The 23514-nt window shown below is 41.4% G+C and overlaps 4 protein-coding genes across 4 annotated transcripts, besides 34 other annotated features; 1 reads left to right on the top strand and 3 right to left on the bottom strand.

Moving 5' to 3' along the window:
• Nucleotides 1-838: 838 nt before the first annotated feature.
• Nucleotides 839-4458, bottom strand: PVX_087730 (hypothetical protein, conserved; the record flags this gene model as incomplete). The annotated part of the gene is made up of 1 exon (XM_001613357.1): nt 839-4458. The coding sequence occupies exon 1, from the start codon at nt 4085-4087 to the stop codon at nt 839-841; it is 3249 nt and encodes a 1082-aa protein (XP_001613407.1). The 5' UTR covers nt 4088-4458.
• Nucleotides 2886-2914: a microsatellite.
• Nucleotides 3267-3297: a microsatellite.
• Nucleotides 4147-4181: a microsatellite.
• Nucleotides 4444-4473: a microsatellite.
• A 16-nt stretch (nt 4474-4489) lies between these two features.
• Nucleotides 4490-4530: a microsatellite.
• Nucleotides 4531-4942: 412 nt separating this feature from the next.
• Nucleotides 4943-4994: a microsatellite.
• Nucleotides 4995-5548: 554 nt separating this feature from the next.
• Nucleotides 5549-5593: a microsatellite.
• A 588-nt stretch (nt 5594-6181) lies between these two features.
• Nucleotides 6182-6211: a microsatellite.
• Nucleotides 6212-6277: 66 nt separating this feature from the next.
• Nucleotides 6278-6303: a microsatellite.
• A 521-nt stretch (nt 6304-6824) lies between these two features.
• PVX_087725 (hypothetical protein, conserved) lies at nt 6825-7778 on the top strand (the record flags this gene model as incomplete). The annotated part of the gene is made up of 1 exon (XM_001613356.1): nt 6825-7778. The coding sequence occupies exon 1, from the start codon at nt 7164-7166 to the stop codon at nt 7776-7778; it is 615 nt and encodes a 204-aa protein (XP_001613406.1). The 5' UTR covers nt 6825-7163.
• Nucleotides 6864-6887: a microsatellite.
• Nucleotides 6965-6985: a microsatellite.
• Nucleotides 7050-7072: a microsatellite.
• Nucleotides 7779-8276: 498 nt separating the features above from the next.
• Nucleotides 8277-8310: a microsatellite.
• Nucleotides 8311-8789: 479 nt separating this feature from the next.
• PVX_087720 (hypothetical protein, conserved) lies at nt 8790-11126 on the bottom strand (the record flags this gene model as incomplete). Its single annotated transcript, XM_001613355.1, has 9 exons — nt 10701-11126; nt 10474-10538; nt 10233-10310; nt 10036-10125; nt 9758-9852; nt 9521-9613; nt 9342-9408; nt 9055-9191; nt 8790-8874 (listed from the first exon to the last, which is right to left on the bottom strand). Exons 1-9 carry the CDS (start codon nt 10717-10719, stop codon nt 8790-8792), a joined length of 729 nt encoding a protein of 242 aa, XP_001613405.1. The 5' UTR covers nt 10720-11126.
• Nucleotides 10713-10754: a microsatellite.
• Nucleotides 10929-11098: a microsatellite.
• A 136-nt stretch (nt 11127-11262) lies between the features above and the next one.
• Nucleotides 11263-11297: a microsatellite.
• A 107-nt stretch (nt 11298-11404) lies between these two features.
• Nucleotides 11405-11576: a microsatellite.
• Nucleotides 11577-11683: 107 nt separating this feature from the next.
• Nucleotides 11684-11729: a microsatellite.
• A 6-nt stretch (nt 11730-11735) lies between these two features.
• Nucleotides 11736-11795: a microsatellite.
• A 187-nt stretch (nt 11796-11982) lies between these two features.
• Nucleotides 11983-12007: a microsatellite.
• Nucleotides 11998-12053: a microsatellite.
• Nucleotides 12054-13270: 1217 nt separating this feature from the next.
• PVX_087715 (hypothetical protein, conserved) lies at nt 13271-20215 on the bottom strand (the record flags this gene model as incomplete). The annotated part of the gene is made up of 1 exon (XM_001613354.1): nt 13271-20215. One exon carries the CDS (start codon nt 20213-20215, stop codon nt 13271-13273), a length of 6945 nt encoding a protein of 2314 aa, XP_001613404.1.
• Nucleotides 14231-14254: a microsatellite.
• Nucleotides 15223-15243: a microsatellite.
• Nucleotides 15296-15328: a microsatellite.
• Nucleotides 17098-17120: a microsatellite.
• Nucleotides 18746-18769: a microsatellite.
• Nucleotides 18848-18902: a microsatellite.
• Nucleotides 19331-19358: a microsatellite.
• Nucleotides 19997-20090: a microsatellite.
• A 657-nt stretch (nt 20216-20872) lies between the features above and the next one.
• Nucleotides 20873-20922: a microsatellite.
• Nucleotides 20874-20945: a microsatellite.
• A 1032-nt stretch (nt 20946-21977) lies between these two features.
• Nucleotides 21978-22002: a microsatellite.
• A 675-nt stretch (nt 22003-22677) lies between these two features.
• Nucleotides 22678-22707: a microsatellite.
• Nucleotides 22708-22718: 11 nt separating this feature from the next.
• Nucleotides 22719-22744: a microsatellite.
• Nucleotides 22745-23514: the final 770 nt, after the last annotated feature.

The following is a 23514-nucleotide window of genomic DNA, read 5'->3' as shown; positions in this document are numbered from 1 at the left end:
ATCAGCAGCGAAGTGCCGTTTTAAGGGGTGCGTGCGCCACTCACTCCTTTATAAAACACCCCCATTTGATAGTACACCTGTTTGAAGTGCAGCTGCGCTATTTTTTTTTTTTTTTTTTTGCAAACCGTATGTGAACTTCTTTACAATTTAATTGGTAAAAAAAAAGAAAAAAGATATACTCAAATAGGCCCACTTTCTTTTTTTTTCTGCGCTTGGGGACAATCCGAGGGAACATCCATTTGAGTGACGTCCTCCTGTACATAGCAGACGGGCAGGTGTAGTCCCCCGCGCGCTTCCTTTTCCCGTTTCAACAGTGTGATAATGCAACGAATGCGGGAAAGCGGTAGTACAGTGAGAGGAGGCCAGTTTTATTTTCATATTGGCCTCAGCGTAAACGTAAACGACACACGTTCAGCACAATTTATGTGTTACATTTTTGCTCCCCCTTTGGATAGCAGTAAGAATCCTGAAGAGGGAAGCTGCCTGCTTACTTACGTACGGGTACTTCCCGCCCCATATCGCTCAACAGAATTATAGCGTTTTGCCTATCCGTATTTGCCTTGAAAGGGTTAAAAGTTTTATCGAACAAGGAACATGATGAAAATGTTTTTTAAAATGTTATTTTAAATGTCTTTTTAAATGCTTTTTTAAATGCTTTTCTGTTTTTTCCTTATTCCTTTTTAAACATTTCAAAACAAGAGTGAAAAAAAACGATGTACATTTTGCTGCACATATTAAACGTCGCTGTAGCACTTGAAAGGGGGAGGAGGGGAATGCACCCTTTTTTTTGTGCTAACAACTTGTGGGTATGCAAATTTTGGTGTGTTCTGTTGCACACCTAATTTGCAGCCGTTGAGTTTTTCTTAGAGTCATATTTTTTCATTAACAGTTCGGTGGGAACTTCTTCTTTTAGCTTATCGTATTCGATGCTGCGCGAATTGAAATGATTTAAATTGTAGTTTTGGTTATCTCCCTCTATATCTGCGACAGCGGGGGTTGCCTGCGCTTCGCTTGGCGCGTTCGGCGAAGTTTGCTGCGTATCTGTCGGTGCGTCCATCGGTTCTTCCACCGGTGTGTTCACTTCCTCCACATTTGGTGAAGATTCCTGCTCAGCATTAGGCGCGTTGCTTTGCTCTTCACCTGGCACGTTCGCTTTATCCTCATCTGGCACGTTCGCTTTATCCTCATCTGGCACATTCGCCTTATCCTCATCTGGTACCTTCACCTCTTCCTCATCTGGCACGTTAGCCTTATCCTCATCTGGCACATTCGCCTTATCCTCATCTGGTACCTTCACCTCTTCCTCATCTGGCACGTTAGCCTTATCCTCATCTGGCACGTTCGCCTTATCCTCATCAGGTACCTTCACCTCTTCCTCATCAGGTACCTTTATCTCTTCCTCAATTGGTACCTTCATTTCTTCCTCACCTGATACCTTTATCTCTTCCTCATTTGGTACCTTCATTTCTTCCTCACCTGATACCTTCATCTCTTCCTCACCAGGCACGTTCACCTCTTCCACATTTGGTACCTTCGCCTCTTCCTCATCTAGCACGTTAACCTTATCCTCATCTGGTACCTTCACCTCTTCCTCGTTAGGCGTACTCTCATCCTCCTTTTGCTCGCCAGGAGAACTTCCCTCCTTCGGTGCCCCTTCCGACGGGTCACCTTCATTCACCCCACTTGGCAAATCATTACCATGTTGTCCATTTTCACCTTCCACGTTGTCACTTAGTTTTGTTTCGCTTTGTGGTTCCTCCCCCTTTGGCTGTTCTTCCTCCATGGCATTTTTTTCTTCCTCTTCTTTGGCTCCCTCTTCTAACTTATGGTCTTCTTTTTCTACTTCTGCAATGGGGTTGCCCATCTGGCTGTTCGCCGCAGGGTGCTGATCAATTTGGTTGTCGTTTAGTTCTTCCTCCTTTTGGTGTGCTCCCTCCTGCTGGTGTGTTTCTTCTTTTTGGTTTTCTTCCTCCTTTTGGTGTGCTTCCTCCTGTTGGTGTGTTTCTTCTTTTTGGTTTTCTTCCTCTTTTTTGAGTGCTTCCTCTTGGTGTGCTTCCTCCTGTTGATCCCCTTGCGTGGGAATGCTCGCGAGCTGATCGCCTCCCTGGCTGGTGTCATTCAGGGGGTCGTCCCCACTGGGAGGGTGCAGATTTATCGACCCCTCACTTAGGGGCTCATTCGTGAACTTTTCGTCTTCCTGTGGAGAACCCCCTTCAGAGGGGCCCAATTCATTTTCGGAGGTGACGCAGTTGAGGGTATCCAAATGAGCGTTCTCGTTCGAGGCGGAATTTAGAGAAGGCGCCGATAGGGCAGAACCGAGAACGTCAAAATTGGGGTTCTCAATGATAAAGTTTTTGTAATTGAATGTAGGAGAAGGAAGGTAAAAGTTAAGAGCGTAAATATATTTTTCAATAAATATTAAAAAGTCATTTAGGTGATTTTCATCGACCAGAATTTCTTCATTATATTTGTGTATATAATTAAAATGGAAATTTTTTTCTCTATTTATTATTTGTGTCCTTAGATTTAATTTGTTGTTCATATTTTCAAATTGTTTAATAAAATCGTAAAGGCATTTCAAGTACATAACACAATCGTGAAAGCATTTTTTTTTTAACTTGCAAGTTTCTTGATTATTCAGTAGGGATGTCTTAATATGAGTCATTTTGTCGTTCATTTTGTTTGTAATTTCTTTCTTCAAGTTAACCATTTCGTCATTTTGGAGGTTAATATTTTTAAATTTCTCCTTCATTTTTTTATTTAACTTGGTTAAAACGTTGGTTTCGTAATTTAGTAAATTTATTCTCGAAATGAGACTGTAGTTTTTTTCCTTGGAGGCGTTTAAGTTTATAATGATGTGATCGAAATCTCCCTTTTTGGATGTCAGCATGCTTATAGAATTGATTGCCTTGTTCATATTTTCGATGTTTTCTTCCAACTTTTTAATATTTTGCTTTTGATATTCGTTGATGAATAGGATTCTCAGGCACAGTTTCTTTAGGAGAATTATTTTTGCGTTTAGTTTTTTTTTCTTTTCATCTTCGTAGTCTGCTTCTTCCAGGAGGTAGGAGCTGTCATTTGGGGCGTTTACTTCTCCAGAAGGGTTCCTACTGCTATTATCGTTGCTGTTGTTGTTGCTAGTGGTGGTGGAGGTGGCGTGTCTTTCGTTTCTTCGCGCCAACTCGTCCTCGGATCCCTCCGCCGCTTTGTTATTTCGCCTTTCCTTGCAGGTGTACTTCATCTTGATTAGCTCGTGTATTTTCTGTTCAGACGATAGTATTTTTTGCTCCTTCAATTTTTGCTGCAGCATTTTGAAGTCTTCTCTGTGTTTTTTCTCCAGGGTGTCTTTTTCTTTAATGAGTTCATTCAGCTCCACTTTTAGCTTTTCATTTTGCGCGTTTTGTTCCTTTTCCTGCGTGGTTAAGTTGCTAATATTTTTTTTTAAAGTGTTATATTCATTAACAAGAATTTTCATATTATTATTGTAGATAATTCTTTCATTTCTTTCGTCATCTATGGAGCTTTTTAAAATGTTAATATCGTTTGTAATGTTATTAATGTACTCCTCCACATTATTTATGTTGTTCTGTAACTTTGTTGTAATTTTTTTGTAATAATCAGGAGTGTTTTTTTTTTTTTTATCACTTTGATCGATTAATTGTTTCTTTTCAAATTCTTCCTTTATTATTTTATGATGTAAATTTATTTTTTTTATTTTACTATTTTCTTCGTAAATTCTCCTCGATATTTTTTCTATTTCGTGTTCCTTTTCCTCCAGGTGTTTGAAATCTTCCTCTTTATCTAGCACTTCCGCTTTGGGATTTTTTTCCCAGTTTTTGTAGCTCATCCCGTTCGTCGTCGTTTTTAGCTTTTCCTTCACATTTGCGTCCTTTTTTTTCTTCAGCATGTTGCTTTCCGTTAGTTGCAAAAAGTGTGGGGCGCGGAATTGCAGAAATGGGCAGCGTGGTGTGCGTGATTTGCGCCGGGTTGGCGGCTCATCTGCATGTGCACATATATATGTGTGTATATGTGCGTGTATGTGTGCGCTTATCTTGGGTGTGTGCCCCTTCCAATCAATTGCTGTCATGAAGTGGAGTGACTAAGGGCATACGTGCATCACTTCACGTGCGTATGCCTCTCGCTTGTGTGTACATATATATAATTATGACCATTCGCAGAAAATACACATGTGTGTTAATACACATATGCTGCTATACTGCAGGGGGGTCCCCAGTTAGATGCGTCCCCCAAGGGTGCGAAGTTTCTCTCCTTGCACAGTGTTTGTCCTCCTCTGGGGGGCGTAAGATAAGCCTCACCGAAAGGGATACAAATTTGATGCTTTTAATTTGAGGAAAAAATGTATAGGCACATCCGTTACGCGGATAAACGTAGCGGCATTGCGCATATTCGCATTTATGTGCTCTCCATTTTTGCTATTCATCTGTCAAAGACAGCCTTCCCACATTGCACACTTTGGCCCCAAAAAAAAAAAAAAAAAAAAACAAATAAAAATAAGTGAAAGCAAGTGAAAACAAAATTGAAGGGGTTAAGAAGTACATATTTTTGGCAAAAGGGCATATATATTCACACTACAGGATTTTTTTTTTTTTTATTTCCACCTTTTTGTCTAACTTATTCTCACCAAACGCGTGGAGAGAAAAAAGAAAATGCCGCTCCATTGTGAGAGACCCACAGAAGGGAGGCATATGGAAGAGGGCCAAGCTTTATTTCATTCAAATTGGCATAAGAGTGATTAATGCGCGCGGGCAATTCCTTCTCGCATTTAAACCACACATATTACTATCAAAGCAAACGATTTTTTAATTAAAACTGATTAGGGGAAGTGTACAGAGTTATAATAGGGAGCGGGATCTACTAGGAACGTTCCGAACCGTTATTGGGAATGAAAGGAGTAGTCTTATGGGATTACCTCACCTCACGCTTTCTTCTAAATATGTGTGGAAATTGTTACCCTCTTTGAAAATTTTATCATGTAAAAATTTGCTTCCATTTTGGCTTTTTTTTTTTTTTATATAAAAGTGGAACAGTTATAAGTACATGACAGGTGGTGTGTGTGGGGGGCAGTTTTGTGTGCCCAATGAGTGGAAGAACGTATTATTATTTTTTTCTTTCTCCCATTCGATTGTTTAGCTGACCAAATAAATGCGGAAACGATATATAAATAGACGAAGCAAAGTCCCAGCACGTGGTTTCGTAAGGCCTGTTATTTTTGCGCCTTTACGGGGAAGACCCCCCGCCTATCTTCTGCTGCGGGCATAACATAGGGGGAGAACTTTGCAAATAGGGTGAGGGTGTTGCATTAGTGGGACAATCTCAGTCGATGTGAAGTAATATGATGCCCACTTCGCTTCATCTCATTTTATTTCTTTTCATTTGTTTGCCTTAAAAATGGGCAAGTTGTTCATAAAATTTCCCCCTTTTAAAAAAGCGCCCATTTGGGGTCTCCATTTGGACTTAATTTTTTATCATTCGATTTTTTCAAGTCTGACGCAGCAATCCCAATTTCGTTTTGCACATGTGCTGATCGTCCATATTTTATGCAACTCTGATAAAAAAATACCTTTCCATTTTTAGCAACGTATAATTTGTTCTACTAGGTAAGGCGGGCCGCCCTCTAAAAGAACAGCTCGCACGCTTTCTACGTGCGGTGAAAATTCACTCATTTGAATAGTGAATAATGTGACTAAAAATTGGAATAGGTTATAGCGTATACTTCACTGTGCCTTCATGGATTGCCTTTCCCCCAGGGCGATGTAAAGGTATACGCAGCGGACGGTAGGAGAAACAAATATGCACGCAGCGTTGTTTTATATGAACAGATTTTCTAGCACGCTAGGTGTGACACCCCAAGTAGAGGAATGAATTGGCTTCTGTGGCGTATACATACTAGCTAAGTCACCTCAGCGCAATGGGCGCATGTTTTCAAAAGTTGCAGTCAGCATATGGGTTTATTCGGGAGGTACGGGGGTCCTATAAAAGATTTTGTGCACCGCGAGGTAGGCAACATGGGGGGCGTTCGTTCAACCCGGCTAATGTAAAGCAGTTATGGCGATAATATCTTCTAACTTCTAACTTCTATCTTGTAACTTTTTTTTCTAGCTATTAAAGCTATTTATTTGGAGCGCTCTTTTATATATTATATATTTATTTATCCATTTATTTGTTTTTATTTTTTGTTTTATTTTTTTTGCAGACCCCGCTCGCTCATGCACATGTACAGAACAAACACCTTCTGGGTGGCACAGCCGGTTGTCGCTTAGTCCAGCGCTGCGCGTGGCTTTTTTTTTCATCCTTATTCCGCTACCCAGCGCGGTGAGCACGCGCACGTGTACATATCAGGTATACTATATATGCAGTGTGGCCTTTGCTTAAAAATGCGTGGCTTCACCCGTCCCACAAAAAACAGCTTCTTCCACCGCGCATATGCTATATCGTTTATGTTCGTATTTACGCACCTAGCTCAAAGGCAAACCCAGCAGCGTGGGTTCGGCGGCTCAGGACCAGAAGAAGAGTTACATCCCCGCGCATATATAATGTAGTGGTGCATATATAGTTATTTATATATAGGCCGCACCAGCGTGGGTATGTGATTATATGTTTACAACCCCTCCGCGTTTAAGCGGTATTATTTTTTATCCAGCTGAAACACAGTTTCGTTTCATGCCAGTTGGTCGAACGAACGAACAGGAGTGGCGACACGTTTCACGTGCGAAGTAAAAACAACTGTGGCATTTTGATATGCAAAAAAAAAAAGAAAAAAAAATGTTTAAAATAAAAGAAAAAAAAATAGCAATAAAATTTTTATTGAAGCATCCGAGCAACACTCAACTATTTGTGTGCCCTTCATTTTATGCAAAAATTAAGAGGAAGTTTTTTATTTTATTTTCTTTTCCGCGTTTTTACCATGTTTTAATTCTGAATTTGAAGAAGCAACATCGTGTACGCATTTGTGAGATGCGCATATATAAACCTATGCAACAAACACTTGTCAAAAATTTTGAAAATTTTTTCGATCTTTTGTAAACTGCCAACCTTCGCCATTTTGAATACTTAAACACCCCTCCCCCCCTTGTGCGAGCACAAACCATATTGCAACATTGCAGAACAAACACTGCCCTGCTTACCATTTCTATTTGAGAAAAATGAATTATACAATTAAGTGCCTCCTCTTTGGCGTTCTTCTGAACGCGGCCTGCAAAATTGACGTACTCTGCCTGGAAGGTAACGGTATTAACAACAATTACCAATCCCCAAGTGAAAACTACCATAACGATATGAGCATATTTGCGGAAAGAAGTGACAATAAAGGATGTACAGGTGACATCGAGCAGAGACTAATAAATGGAGAGAAGTTCCTAAGTCAAAATTATCAAAGCGAAAATCCAGAAAATCTGAAAGATTATATAAGCTTAAAAACGAACCAGTTTAGGGAGTACATAATGCATCTGTTCAAATCGAATAGCGTTGCGTCCAACGATTTCTACAAAGTCCTTTTTGACTGCGCTAAGGTGTCATCGGCAAAACCGTACTTAATAGATATATGTGTAAATAAATATTTGAAAAAACACAACATTGATTTTTCCCCGACGTGCTTGAGCTGCTTTTCCTCCTTCATCGGGTGTTCCTTTATTTCGTGCAACAAGCAGTGCGCAAAGGACCAGTGCAATGACGAGTGCAAATCGTGCAGCGAGAAAAACTGCTTCAGAACTTTGTTAAACTGTACCAAGCTGGACGCCCTGCCCGACCCCTGCAAGTAGGCAGGCGTGGCCAAACCACGTCAGGCTAAGTTAGACTACGTGAAAAATTGTTAGCTTTGTCAATTTTGTGAGACTTTTCCAGGCTGTGCTGGGAACTGCCCAACGTTACTCCGCTTTTCGCACTAATAAATATTCCTTCCGATGTGGACGTACGGACATGCCCTCGCGCGAAAGCGTTGATGCCTACGCGGAGTGCACCTGCGTCGCAAACGTATACTTATCATGCGGATGATGATGAAGATGAAGAAGATGACGACTCATTCCCCGTTTTTACAACATCCACCGTGAGAGTACACTAACGTTTTGCTTTGTTTTGTTTTGTTTGTTAAGTTTTACCCTGTCAAGCGTTTTTTCTCGACAATTTTTTTATGCATGATGTTAGAATTCAATTTATTGAAGTGTTTTTTTTTTTTTTTTTTTTTAAGTTGGAAGTTTTTACTGTCATTTTTAAAGAACAAACACTCAAATTATTTAAAACAAAATTGATTTTAAAGTTTTTATTATGTTACACAAATGGGGAACGATAAAAAGGTGTGGCAAAAAAAAAAGGCCACATCACATGTGTATTTGTTTTCACGTGTGCGTTAGTGGCCACATGGAGATGCGCTAAAAAATGAAGAAAAGGGACAAATTGGGGGATTTTTTTTTTTTTTCCGAACGAATCTTTCGCAACAAAGTAGCAAAAAAGAATTACAAATAGGAGTTGAATTAGTAGTGGTACAAAAATTTGTTAAAGAAAAGGGTGTAGGAAGAAGGACGACATCGTTCTGCTCGTTTCTCTTCTTCCTCTTCTTCCTCTTCATCATGCGAATGGTATTCCAATTTTATCGAGAGCTTCCTCCATCAAATGAACCAGCGTCTCTTCCGTGTCTTCCCGTTCGAGTCGTTCCTTTGAAGAAGAAAAATTAAACGAATAAATGACGGTTTGGCGGTAGACCCTGCAGTTGTTTCTTTTGCACACGGGCGAGTGAAAATAGTCGTCCACTTTCCCCCCCAGGGCATCCTCCCATATCATTTGCGTACATTATCAATTTCCTTTTTTATTCGCGAAAAGTACTGCTCGATGAGGGACACCAGATTTTCCGAGTAGTTTTCCCTGCAAAAGGGGGAGTTGGCATGGATGGGCAAGTGTGCATCCGCATCTGCTTCGTCGTCGTATCCATGTGTGCACTGTTCCACTACATATAAGTCGTTGGAAAAAAGCAAAGAGTGCCCCCCTTTTTTTTTTTTTGGATGCACCCGCTTCTTCTATTTCTGCAAAACGCTCAACATTTACCTGGTGATTTTCTCATTTTTAATTATTTTAATAATTTCGTTCACTTTGTCATCGACGTCCCGTAGGATAATCTTTTCTGTTTTGATTCTCTCGTTTATTTCATTTTGAACAACCGATTTGAGGTTCGCAATTTCATTCTAGTGGGAGAGTTGGTGGGTGAATTAGTATTACAGTGGATGGCTCATTCATGGGTGGTGCACTCTGTATCGTGCACATGGGCTAATTTACATGCACGTAGGAGTGATGCGCATGTGAGGAGAGCGCTTCCAAACGTGGCAGGGCCTTACGTCGTAAAATCTTCTGAGCGATTCTTCCTTTTCTTGCAACAGTCCGTACTCCTCGGTCATTTCTTCCCTAAGGGGGGAGGACAAATGAGCGAAATATACTTAAGTATGCAATCGTATGTACACACATGTACATATTTATCTACTCGCACATGCGCATGAACATGAACGTGCTGCAGTACTTCAGTAAGCTAGTCTTATTTTGAAAATCTTTTATTAATTTTATTTTGAGTTTGTTCCATTCTTCCTTTTCTTTGTCTATGAATTCTTCAGCCCTGTTGGGGGAAATGTGCAGCAAATGATAGACGTACGGGTCAACAAGTGAAGGCATTCACCTGCAAAAATGGTAATCTTAGGAGAGGCGTAGGGGGAACGTCCTGCCCCACTACATTCACCCCCACTGCCGCGTTCTTGCTTACTTCTTCTGGAGGATTTCTAATTTTTTCCTGTGGTCATTTTTGAACTCTTCCAATTCAGTTTTGTAATTATTGACGTCCACTCTGATGTCGTTCAGCTGCGGGTGAAAGTGCACATGGACATGTAGTGAGTGGGTGAGTGAAAAAGGAGCATCTGTTTATATGAATGCCCAGTGGAATGAAAAAAAAAAAATAACTATTTCAGCTTGACGGCACATGAACACAGTCGTCCTACACTCTGGTGGTAGATTTTACTCAAGGAATATGCTGACTGCCCTTACCTTTTCATTTAATTTTTCGAAGGTCCTATTTGAGTTTTCGTTCATTTCTACCAGTTTCTCCTCCAGCAGGTTGATCTTCTCGTTTAGTTTCTTAAAAGTGTGACAAAGGGGAAAATGGCAGCGTTAGGAGAGCGCATATATTATTTTACTACGCATCATGCGTTGAGCATTTAGGATTTTTTTTTTTTTTAAATTACGTCAATCTTTTCATTTTTCTGCAATTCGATGCTGAAGTGTAGCCCGCTCAGTCTCTTTTCAAGTCTCTGCAACCTTTCCTGCGAGGGGGAATACACAGGGGGGTGGTGGGTGCAAAAATGGATTTTATTAACTATGGTGTGATTGATTGCGCGGATGCACGTGCAAAGGGGCATCGCTGGTGAAGCCACTGGCAGATATATTCACAGGTTGATCTGTTCCAATGAACTTTTGGTGTCCTACGCTGCTGTGCTTGTTTTGGCTGAGGGAGAACTGTTTGCTGTAGATTCCGCTTTTGGCTAAATCTTCTATACGGGAGGAAGGTCGTGGTGGTAGCGGCGAGTAAGTAGAGTCAGAATACATTCGTATGAGTGGCACATGCACACATTCACTCATGTGTGCACACGTGGCACCTCTCCCCTGCGTGTGACTCAGAGGAAGCTGCATCGTTTAATCCTCCCGATATTTACCCATTTTAAAGCATTTCATACGAGGGGGAAATTACGTGGCATAATGGAGAACATGAATTAACTGCCCCCTTTTTTGAATATAAATGTGTGTACATATAGACATTCAGACAAAATGTGCGATTGTGCTGCGTGTGGGGGTGAAAATACTCGCTCAGTTTGCTTATTTTTCGTCAAATTAGGACAATTTTGTTTGTTTCTTTTTTTTTATTTCTTTTTTGTTAAGTTGGTGAGCTGTTCATTTGGCCAATCATTCAATTGCTCACTTTATTCGGGGGATACACAATCATTCCCACGCAGTCGAGCGAGTAAAAGCGTGACTCTCCTTAAAAGTGCCCCTTCGAAAGTTACGTTAAAAAAATTATGAGTGCGAAGGTGGAAGGGTGAAACACAGGCGGGAGAAAAAACAGCAGCTGGCAAAGGTGATGCAAAAAAAGAAAATACAAAAAAGTCGCTTTTCAACACCTGGGGGAATTATTCAAAGGGGGAAAATAAAATGCCTTCCTTGGGGGCGGGAAAATTGGGGCATGAAAAAATTTCCATTTTGCCTTTAGGCTTTACATTTTGGAAAAGAACGCGCAAAAGGGGGAATTATATTTTGCGTTCACCCATACGGTGATTTACAGTGCTATATTTCGCTCCACTCGGCCGCGTTTTTCTTTATCTTTTTTTTTTTAGCAGGTGCGGCCTTTTCAAGTACAACCGCGATGTGTGAGGGTGTGCGCGCCCAGTAGCGCAAACGTGCATAATTGCATGCCTCCATTTGTACATACGAACAGATATACACTTACGCGTGCCTGCGCTAATCATTCATTTGCCGCTTCCCTCACCCGCCTGACAGAGTATACCAACCTAAGCACCGAATTCACCAGGTATCCAAACTTTCTTGTCTTTTTTATCCTCACATTATGCGTACAAAATAAAAGGGAAAAAAATTTAATTTGTAACTTTAATGGGGTAGTTAACTGTTCGTTGTAAAAAATAAATAGGGGGTGATGAAAAGAAAAAAAAAAAAAAGTTGCTATATAAAAATGGATGGTTTACAGCCCCGTGCACTGCGTGGTATACGGCTCGGCAAGCTACAGGGTTTACACCTCCGCAGTTTGCTCCGTATGCTGCGCTGCATATCGCACGACATGGCATCTGGCGTGCCACATGTGGGGAACGGAAAAGGGGCAACGGCGCGTTTGTGAGAATAGCATATGAACAATAACAGCATTGGAGAGAAGGAAAAAAAAAAAAAAAAAAATAAAAAAAAAAAAAAAAAAAAAAGTAGGAAAAATAGGAAAAATGGGAAAAAACGCTTATCTACATATAGACGTTAAACTATTCGTGTGCCGTTGGAAAAGGAAGAGCTGTGGATTGCTATGCCCTGCACGTCTCATGCGAGAGTAGTACAGGTGTAAGGTGCGCCTTTCCTTGTACATTCCCCTCTGCCCATGCGCCGCAGGCATGCATGCACACACGCATATGTATATGCACAAATGTTAATATGTATATGCTCACATATGTTTACATGTATATGCACACATATGGTTATATGTATATGCACACATATGTTTATACGTATATGCACACATATATGCTTATATGTACATGCCTATATCCGTGTGTGCGCACCGTACGCCGTGTGCGCCCCCGTTTTCACCGCGCGTTCGCTTCTTGTTGCACTCAACTACGACTGGCGCACGGGGGCAGGCACCGCAGGTACACATTTTAATGCTTGCACGCGTGTACTAGCACAATGCAGCAACTAAACTGGGGCTAAATCTTCACCCTTGCGTGCGAATTTAATTATACATCTACATATAAAAACAGGGTAACAGTGTAGGGGAAAAATGAAAAAAGGGATAGTAAAAAAAGGGGAAATAAAAAAAGGGGAAATAAAAAAAGGGGAAATAAAAAAAGGGGAAATAAAAAAAGGGGAAATAAAAAAAGGGGAAATAAAAAAAGGGGAAATAAAAAAAGGGGAAATAAAAAAAGGGGAAAATAAAAAAATGTCAAAATGGCAAAGGTAATAAGGTGGCAAAAAACAGAACAAAGCTTCTTTTTTTTTTTAATTTCGTAGACAAAACATAACAGTACACATTAAAAGTGGCGTCTTTAAATTGCGGCACGGACGGTGCAAGATGTGCTATCAACTCACGCGAGAACGCAGGCCCTAAAACACACGCGCGCACACTCGCACATTAGCACTTGTTAAAAAAAAAAAAAGAAAGATAAGAAAAGGAAAGAAAAGAAAAGAAACAAATACGACGAATTAACCTTGCAGCTTCTTCACTTGAACCCTTCTGCACGATGGCACTCGGTACGTTCAAATTTGTGCGCGCTTTTGCGGAGAGCGGGCAGGTGTGGCCCCTATAACGGGCTATAATACAGTATGACCAACGGGATATAGCCACATAAAAAGGACATTTTGCTTCCCCCCTCCGCGTGACTCGATATAAGCTGTACAACAACTTTGCCCTTTGCACCAATTCACACGAGAATCTTGATGTGCAAAAAAAAAAAAAAAAAAAAAAAAACATACAAAGGAAGGCGACTGAATTATTTCTTCACTGATGTGACAATTTTCAGAGCAAATCTTCCCAATTCTCAACAATCTCTTCGACTGGCTCTACTTCCTCCTTGGTGTCATTCAAACCGACGGTGAAGTTGGCTTCTTCGTTCTGGTTATAATTCTGCGGCTCATTGTAGTCGTTCGAAAATCCAGTGTCATTTCCATATAAGAAATAATTATCCGATACGTTCACATTTTTCAAATTAACAGTTTTGTTTATTTTGTTTAGCTTATCTATCAGGGAATAATCTGCATTTTCTAAGTGCTCATTCAACTTGGTGATGTGTACGACGGCCCTTTTGGAGGAAATCCAGTTGAGCCAGGGTAGCCAGTTTTCGGGGTCATTGGCAAGGGTGAACTGATCTCCAAATAGGATCACTCCTCTTTTAGCTCTTGTCAACATGACATTCAACCTTCTGGCATCCTTTAAAAATCCTAATTCGTTATTTGCATTTGACCTAACCGCAGAAAAGAGAATCAAATCTTTTTCCTTTCCTTGGAACCCATCGATGGAGTCAATTTCTATACGACATGCTGCCTCATAGGGGAAGGCATCTTGGACGGCTTTCTTCAACTTCACTTTCTGCGCATCGTATGCTGTTAAAATACCTATTTCGTCGACGGACACGCAACCCTCATTTACAATCGATTTTAGCACAGATATTAGGGGCTCAATTTCGTACAAATTAAACTTGGAAGTACCGTAGGCATTTTCAAACTTGCTTCCTGGCTTTCCAAGAGACACATCGATGAATGCCAATCTGCATTTAGGGTTCGGCCACAAGAAACCCTTAATAATGGGTCGATTCTCCTCGGTGACATTTTCAGTCTTCAATTTGTTATCATAAAAATGGATGTTTGGAAAGGTACAAATACTTAGATGCATACGTCTCTGCGTGGTTAGCAAATGAACGGGGGCGATTTTGGCCATGACAAATCGTTCCAGCAGGGATCGATCTAACCCTAATTTGGTAGCGTCAGACGAAATGATAGTTGGTGGCAACTGCTTGTGATCTCCTATTAAGACCAAATTGTTGCAATTGTGCCCAAGTGGAATAAGATTCGAAGGCTCAATCGACTGTGCACATTCGTCAATAATGACTCTTTCGAATTTTTCATTGTCAAATATTTCATGTCCTGAACCGACACAGGTAGCTATGACGACGTTGTACTTCTTCACCGCTTCGAGGAATAACAGAGCTTTCATAACTTTGGCTTCCTTTTGCAAATTGTTTTTTCTCAACTTTAGGAGATCCTTATATCGGTGGAAGTCCATGATGGCTTCTTCGTGGAAATCGCTGTCACTTCCCGCTCCCACTCTGACTGCCTGGATGTTCCTCTTTTTGAGTCCTTCCACGAGGTTATTAGCTGCGACGTTGGAGTCAGCCACGGCCAGTATCTTTTTGTTACTATTCTGCCTATGCCAGCTGTCAATAATCGCGCAAGCAACGTGGGTTTTTCCTGTACCGGGGGGTCCTTGCACAAGGGTTAATCTTCTGGTTAGAGCACTCAGGCACGCCAATTTTTGCGAATCGTTTAGGGGCAAATTGGTTGGCAAATTGATCGATTCGATTAAATACTGATCAATATCATCTGTGTGAGTTTTTCCAATTTGTCTGTTCAAAGCATCGTTGAGTAGGTCTCCATAGGGGTTCTTTGCCTGCCCACTGTACTGGGTTAGTAAATCTTCTTGCCCACTATTTTTGGACGACTCATGGCTGTGGAAATCCATCTTAATCTTTTCATACTCTGCAATTTCGTGGTTCAATTTCCCCGTCTGCGCAATGTGCTTTGAATATTTGTTATACGAGTGCAGAATGAGGAAGCGGATTTCTGGGGTGAACACGTACGGCGATTGGTTCGTCGTCGGGATGGAGCTAATAAAGGTGATGGCCCTCAGAGCCTGCAGCATTCTTTCATGCGTTACGATGTTCAATAATAGGAAGAGCTTATACTTGCTATACTTCACATTTGCCTTTCTGGTGTTCTCCGCTGAGAATATTCTGACGTTAATGTTATAAACTGTGTTGTCACTCTTTGTACTTGTAATGGTACCGATGAGGCTGCTAGACCAGGCATCTTCATCCGTGAGCATCAAATCACACGGTTTTAGCAACACAATGTCGTCTTCCCTCATTTGCGTCGACTTCATCCATTCCTTCTCCTCCAATGTTAAGGTACAGGTGAATGACAAAATGGGCATAGTCGCACTCTTTACCTTTAACAGTAGCGATTTATTTTCATGCAAATATTCGAAATCTCTTTTCTCCTGAATGCTCTGCGACAGATTGGCTTGCAGTTCCAGGGCTAACATAATTCTATACTTCTTATAATAATCATGGGCACATTTCGAAATAAAGATGGAGTAATCGAGTTCAACTTCCTTCAGGAGGGTTATACAGTGGAAGCACAGCTTGTCATTTAAAACGACCACACACTCGTCGATTAATTTTTCCCACAAATCTATGGATACCAGCTTATGCACATAATTGCTATTGTCACTTCGGTTCTTAATGTAGGGGTTACAGAAGAATAGGCTGCTGGAACTGTCTACGTAGTTTTCTCCATCTGCATTGCTGCTGTATATGCCGTGATTCTGACCGCTGTTGTTCATTCTGCTAGATCGGTGCGAATGATTGCCATCCATTCTGCCTGCATTTGCGCCACTTCCCCCACCTGCATTGGCACTATTACTCTCGTTGATTTTATCTGCCTCGATTCTTCCCTCTTTGCTAACTTCCACTACGGTGGTGAGAAGCCTATTGATGTGGTCGTAATTGCCATCTATGAGCAACTCCCTCAAAAGGTAAACTAAAAAAATCGACCAGGCGTTACTGCTATACTGCATGATAAACTGAATGGCTAGCTTCATCGCTTTGTTCACATCCTTCTGTATTAAATCTTTTATATAATGCGCGTTCTTCCTATCCGTGGAGGATATGTACTCTATGAGGTTATTCTTGACCAGCATGTCGTAGGCTGCTTCGCACTTGGCCAAATTTTTGGTGGTACCATAACCGACACTTTTCGTTTTGCAGGCAATCTTTCCATTTTTCCATTCCCACTCGAGCGTACACTTGAACAAATTGTACACCTGCTCGAAGTTCTCCGTTTGGTGCACCTTGTACCTTGAGGCAATGTTGTTTCTGAGCATTTGGATGCTACCCGAGTCTTGTTTCGTTAAATTGTAGGCGATGAGGTCAGTTGGGTCCGTTATCACCGGTGCTGGGGCTACCATTCCGGGGTTATTCAGCCCGTTCATGTGGTCTGCTCCTACGCCTGGTCCCATATTTTTGTCGTTCATAATGGGCATGCCCCCCATGTTGTTTCCATTTGGGTAGTTCATAAGGTTCATGTTCAGGTTGTTTCCGGCAAGTTGGCCTGCGTTGGTTAGCTCCATGCTGTTTCCACCCCTGGCGTAGGGATTCATATTGCCCGCAGCACCAACAGCAGCGCCAACAGGTGCGCCCCCTTGCATGGGGTGCATCATTGGATTGTCGCCACACTGCGGGTGCAGCATCCCGTCATTCGGATTATAATACGTGTTGTAATTATTCATGCCTTGTGCATTGAAGTCTTTATTCGAGGGGCTTCCAGTTTTGTAAAGAGCCGCGGCATCCATCATATTTTTGTTCTGCATCATTTGCCCTTTTCCGTACTCGAACTTGCCTCCCATTTTATTGGCAGCATGATCGTCGTAGCCTTTACTATTGCTGTTATTCATCATTTTGTCGAAGAGGCTATTTTCGTACGCCTTGCCGCTATTCATTCCGCCTGCGGTGCCGTGCTGGCCACTCATTTTGCCACTCTCCATTTCTTTAACCAGCTGGTCCTTGACGTCATACAGAATCATGTACAGGTTCTGTGTTGCGACAATTTCGGCAATCTTCTCATGAGCATGTATCCCCATGGAGTGATACATTTTGTTGTTGATTTTCCATTCAATGCTGGTGCAAAACATGTTATTATTGTTCACCTTAGTTTCCATATTTTTATGCTCCACTTTGAGAACCACATTTAAGCTGTTGATCATCCACTTGGTCATTTGGTCTATCTCCAAAACTGAGATGTTTTTTAACTTTTGTAAAATTTTCTTTACGCATACTTTTTTGCTTAACTTTTTTGTGCTATGCGTCCCCGTAACGGTAATCTTTTCATCATTAGGAAAGGACCAAATGATTGAGTATTTTATTTTGTCATTTTCGGTTACAAATTCTTCGCGCGACTCTGCCTTTAGGTAATTCTTTCGTATGTAGAAAAGGGTTAAAATGTTTTCATCCTTATACATGTACGTCACGAATTCGTTGAAGTCGTGGAACAGAAATGCGTCTGCATCCATGTTGGGGAAGGGCGTGGAGCCGCTCACGTTGCCGCTTTGCTTGTTTTGCTGGCTTCCGCTGTAGTGGTCGTCCATAAGGTTGTTCGCGCCGCTCATCTGGTTTGCTCCACTCATGCTGCCCGCGCTGTTCACGCTATTCATGCTGTTCATGTTGTGCATGCTGCCCATGTTGTGCACGTTGCTCACGCTGTTCATGGTGTTCATTTGGCTCATCGTTTTCAAGCTGTTGGAGGAGGAGTAATTCGCATACGGGTCGCTCTTCTTCGCCTCGTACGCGTTCGCCTGGTTCGCGTCATTCATGTAGTTGTTCCCCTTGTTGTCGTAGGACATGTTTCTCGCGCTCTTCATCATTGCCCCGGGGGTGGCCTTTTCATTTTCTCTTGAGCTTTTCTTTCCGTGCTCGGGGCTCTTCGCGCTGTGCATGCTTGGCAGGTTTGCCATGTTTTGCACACTTTGCATGCTCTGCATACTTTGCATGTTTTGCACATTTTGCACATTTTGCACATTTTGCACATTTTGCATACTTTGCATGCTCTGCATGTTTTGCACGCCGTTCATGCCCACGTTGCTCATGCGGCCTCCGCCCATGGCCGCGTTCGAGCCATAGGAGACCATCTTGTTATTTCTTCCCCTGCCGCCATGCGCGGGCTGGTTCTCCGACATGCCCCTTAAATTATTTGCGTTATCCTGCAAGTACTCATTTTCCTGCATTGCATTGTCAAAGTTTTCATTCATTTTTTCGTCCTTGCTTTTCGTCATGCTGAGGGACTTGAACGCACCCGAGTTGTTGTTGCTGCTTCGCCTGTTCCTGTTGCCGCCTCGTCTGCTGCCCCGCTTGCCGCTTCGGCCGGTGCCGCTGTTCCCGCCGGGGGTGGTTCCGCTGGGGTTATTTACGCCAAAGTTGTTTGCGCCAGAGTTGTTTACACCAGCGTTGTTTGCGCCAGCGTTGTTTCCACCTGCATTATTCGCTCCTGCATTATTCGCACCTGCGTTACTCGCTCCTGCATTATTCGCACCTGCGTTACTCGCATCTGCATTATTCGCGCCTGCGTTACTCGCGCCGGCATTATTCCCACCCGAGTTGTTGTTTCTTCTGCGGCCGCCTCTATGACCCTTGGAGCTCCGGCCGTTGCCGCTGCGCCCGTTACCGATTCGACCATTGCCGCCCCGCGAGTTGCCAGTTCGGTTGCTATTTCCGGTATTCGCGCCGACGTTTGCATCATTGTTGACACCGTCGCCTTTTCCGTAAGAATCCTTAGCGCTCAGTTTGTTGCTCATGTCAATGCTGTTCATATTGGGATCCATAACAACCCCAACGTTTTTATTTAACTCTGCCATATTGACATTACTATTCAATATATCATCTGAAGTTTCTCTCTTGAAATTGTTCTGTGCATAAGAGGCATTTTCACCGCCCTTTTTAGGGTTGTTATTGTTCGCGTTGCTCAAATTTGTGTTATACGTAGACATATTTTTCTTATTTGAGCTGAAGGCGTTCTTCGCATTGTACTTGGTGCTGCTGGCACGGTTCTCGTTCAGGTGGCTAAATCGTTCGTTGCCCTTTAAGTTCGTGCTGCCTATGCCTTCCATGTTCGTTTTTTTCTCGCTCATGCTGTTGTTCCTGTTATTTCCGCTTCCGCTTCCGCTGTTTTTGGTATTTTTGTAGCTCGTGCTTTTCACCTGATTATTCTCTGGGTAATTACCGCCCGCGGCGTTTCCACCTGGTGCGTTTCCTCCTGTTGCGCTTCCACTGTTGTTATTCATGCCGCTTTTTGCATTGTCGACGCTACCCATCACATTGTTGGCACTGTTGTTGGGCCCTAAGCCACTGTGGCCGTACATACCTTCGTCCTTCACGCCTTTGCGCAACATATTATCCTTATTGAAACTACTCATTTTGGTGTTGTGCTGAATGATTTTACTACTCTCGTTGACAGGTGGCATGTTGGGGTCGCTACTGTTCATGGGATATCCTCCTCCTTTGTTTTCTTTCATGCTCGAATTCATATAATTCGCATTTGTATTTAACTTCGTTTCGTTTAGGGAGTAACTGGCTTCTTCATTTTTGGCCCCCGTTTCTCTGTTGATCTGGTTTGGGTGGTGACCTGGGTGATTCCCCGAATAGGTGTGGCCACTCGTGTACTTACTACCTCCTCCTCCGCCGCCTTCGCCATCACCTGCTACCCCACTACCACCAACACCTCCACCAACATAACTGCCGGAAGATACCTTGCTTTTGCTCTTACTGCCATGGCTGTATCGTTTGCCGAAGGCGGAACTCCTGCTGCTTTGGTTAAAGTTCTCAAAATTCTTAACGTCACTGGTGTTTTTATTAAACGCAGAGATGTTATTATTATCTTTTAAAACATTTTCATTTTCGTTACTCTTATTCATATTTATGGAACTCGAAAATTTTTTATTCATTTTATATTTCTTGTAAGATTTGCATACAAAAGCATTATAATTTTTCTTGTTCGAACAACTGCTTAAAATTAGTTTATTGGTTTTTTTGGGGAGCTGTGAAATGATATGATTGCAGTTTTGAATGTACGCGTACGAGGGTTTCGTCAGGACACTCGATGCAGACTTGAATAGGTTAATTAGGGAGAAAATGTACATGTATCGGCAGGACGCTGGCGGCTTTTGTAGTCTTCTTAAAATCATATCATATGGCGTGGTGGGAGCTGCTCCGAATGTGTTTCTTCGCGGGTGGTTCCTGGGCGTGCGCGCACGTGGCGATGAACGGCGGGGAAGCGATCGCTTTTAGTTGCTTCCAGCTACTTCCAGCTACTTCCAGCTGCTTCTACTCGCTTAGTTCAATATAGCGTGCGCGTGCGAATGCGTGCTTGCGTAGGTAGTCGCATGGGCGCATATGTTTACTGTACAAAGAAACATATACGCATGGGCATGCCTTTTGCATACCTCTACTTGCAGGCGAACAGATGAAGGAAATAAAAAAAAAAAAAAAAAAAAAAAATACAAAGCTCGTTAAAAGGAGAAAAAAAATGACACGAACTTTGGCATAAACTAGGCCACAAAGAAACTTTAAAGAAGATAAATAAAAAGGTACGCGTGGAGATGTTGTACAAGGGGCCTTCAATGAAAAGGGAGGCCTACGGCTACTCGCGCATGGGTATAAAAATAAATACTCGCAATGTATAAGCAGCGGGTATTTGTAGGGGCGCGAGAGTTGTACATAAAAAGTATACGTAAATATGTAGTAAAATGTGGGGGATGAAAAAAAAGGAAAAAAAAAAGGGAAAAAATGTAAACAAAAAAGGAAAAAAATGTACAAAAAGGAAAAAAATGGAAAAAATGGAAAAAAAGGGAATGGAAGAAATGAATGGGAAAAATATGAAAATATGTTGGATGGGTGAATAAGGCGAAAAAAATGGAAAAATGCGTAAAATGGGGATGATGAAAAAATGGAAAAAAGGAAAAAATGGAATAAGGAAAAAAGAACGCAAACAGGTTTATATTTTTTTATGGCAAAAAATTACGCAGGGAAAAGTTGGCTCACATGTTACTTTTATTCCCAATATCTGCGTAAAGTGCATATTTGAGGAAAAAATTGCGTATATTCATGAAGTTCGCAATTAAATGTACCAATTGGGCATATATATATATACATACGTAATGATATGAATTAACATGTATTAATATGCATTAACATGTATACATATATGTATGTAAATTATGTACATATTTACCGCTAACAAAATGAAACGCTTTTTTTTTTTTTGCGCAAAAAAATACCTATACGTTCAACTCGTTGGTTTTTTTCTTTGCTTGACTGATTTATTTTTTCGAATATTTTTTTGCAGCTTCGCGTTGGCGCTTGCGTAAGTGTTTACTCTGTTTTTGTTTCGTTCAGCTGGCGCTTCCTCCTTTTGGCTTGGTTTATTTTGCAGTGCCTCCCTTTGGCATGTGCCTGGGGGTTTACTGGTTTTTGCTGGTTCGCCCTGCTGGTTTGCTCTGCGCCTTTGGCTTTTAACCCTTCAAAGGCTACGCGTATAGTATAGCCTCATATATTTAAAGGCACACAAACTGAACCGCTTGCTTCCGTTCGGTTCGCGCAAACGAGTACATACGCATGTACGTTGGCATACGCGCAAATGCGAGAACGTAAAAGCAAAGGTACGCACAAATGTACAGGGATCGTACGCGCAAATTTACAGGGAAGGTACGCGTAAATGTACAGAGAACGTACGCGCAAATGGCCGAATAATAGGCGCTAAATTCGCGTATATAATATGTGTACAAGTCGTATGTACGTACGCATGGGCGTATTCAACATATATTTTCTTAACTGGAGGTTGAAAATGACTATACAATAACAATGGCTGTATGTATGGCTATATGTATGGATGGATGGTGAAAGAGTTAAAGAAATAAAAGGGGGAAAAAAGTAAAAAGGAAGAAAACACGGTGTAAAAAATGTACCAAAACAAGTAAATGAATTTTAATGAGTTTAAACTTGGGAACTATGAAATATGTATGGATGTATAAGTATATATAAATATAACTATATATGTATATATTTGAGAATGTACAATCGTATGTAATTAATTTGTTAAATGGTAAAATAGAATATTTTTATTTTTAAATTTATTGGCAAAATTGTTGTGATGTACAAGTGCTGCGCGTAATGCGTATGCATAATGTAATGTTTTTTTTTTTTAAAAGGAAGGGGGGGGGGTTTGTTTTGTTTTCTTGCGTATATATAAAGTTAACTACGTCGCCATTGCAATTTAGCAAAAATAACAGCTGCGCAGAGGGGGAAAAATGAAAAAGGGTTTGTTTGAAAACGTGCGCACGTTGACTGCATACGTATGTATATAGTTAAGAAGAGGAAGAAATGAGCAGTGATGCCTCATCGCAAAAAAAAAAAAAAAATATATATTTATATATATAATGTATTCATTTGTATGTGCTCATCCGCGCGAGCATACGTTTATCTATATAAACACTGCGTACGGATGAACCCTTTTGCCACGCCTCCATTTGAAACGCTATGTGAAAAAAGTGCACATGGGGTATACCCCCCTCCATCTAAGGATGCACTTTTAATGGATATATATCAGGGTATGTACATATATAATGTGTACACTCCCCGTAAAGAAAAAAAAAAACAATGTAGAATTATTCGCAAACACATGTAATGTACACTTGCGTGCCTCTCCTTCGCAGTGTATCACATTTAAACAAGTTATATATATATATCCCTTATTTAATCGACTTGCGAGCTCCTCGCGTGTACTCTTTTTACGATTCTTTGCCGCTTTGTTAGCAACTTTTTTTAAAGCTCTTACATAGGCTTCCCATAAGCATCCTACGCACTCTTCTGTTTTGATTTTTTTTATTTTTCCTCTTTTTGCGTATGTGCGAAATTGCATAAGAGGTTCTAACACAGGAGTTTTAAATTTTTTTTAAAAAATGCACAAAAGCTACGCATGTGATATTTTGTGCATGTATGTATTATGTACATAACGCAGTGCACATTTATCGCTAAAGGGAAAAGGTAGTAAATAGTCCGAAAAAAAAAATCATGAAAAAGGAGCATGCCATTTCGTTTTTATTTGTGTTATTTTTCCTGTTTTAAAAAGAACCATTTGGAAGAAAGTTGCCGGCATATGCCGCGACGCGAGAGCATGTAATTTGCAATTGCTCCGCATGGCACACGTATAAACGTATGATGAGAAAAAATAAAATCATTGCACATGGGGTGGTGTATACAAACGGCATGTTGTGCACAAAGAGGCGAACCCCGTGAACCGCGCATTCATTACGCCACTTGGCCCTCTTCTCAGAGCTGCATTTGCACAATGTGATAACGTTTCAAACAACGGCAACGCGTTCGCCTGTTGCTCTTCATTTTGAAAAGGTTCAAATGGGTAAGATCAGGAGATGAAGTAATG

This window comes from Plasmodium vivax, chromosome 1, assembly GCF_000002415.2.
Source record: "Plasmodium vivax chromosome 1, whole genome shotgun sequence".
Classification (NCBI taxonomy): domain Eukaryota; phylum Apicomplexa; class Aconoidasida; order Haemosporida; family Plasmodiidae; genus Plasmodium; species Plasmodium vivax.
This window is presented reverse-complemented; position numbering and strand designations above follow the sequence as displayed.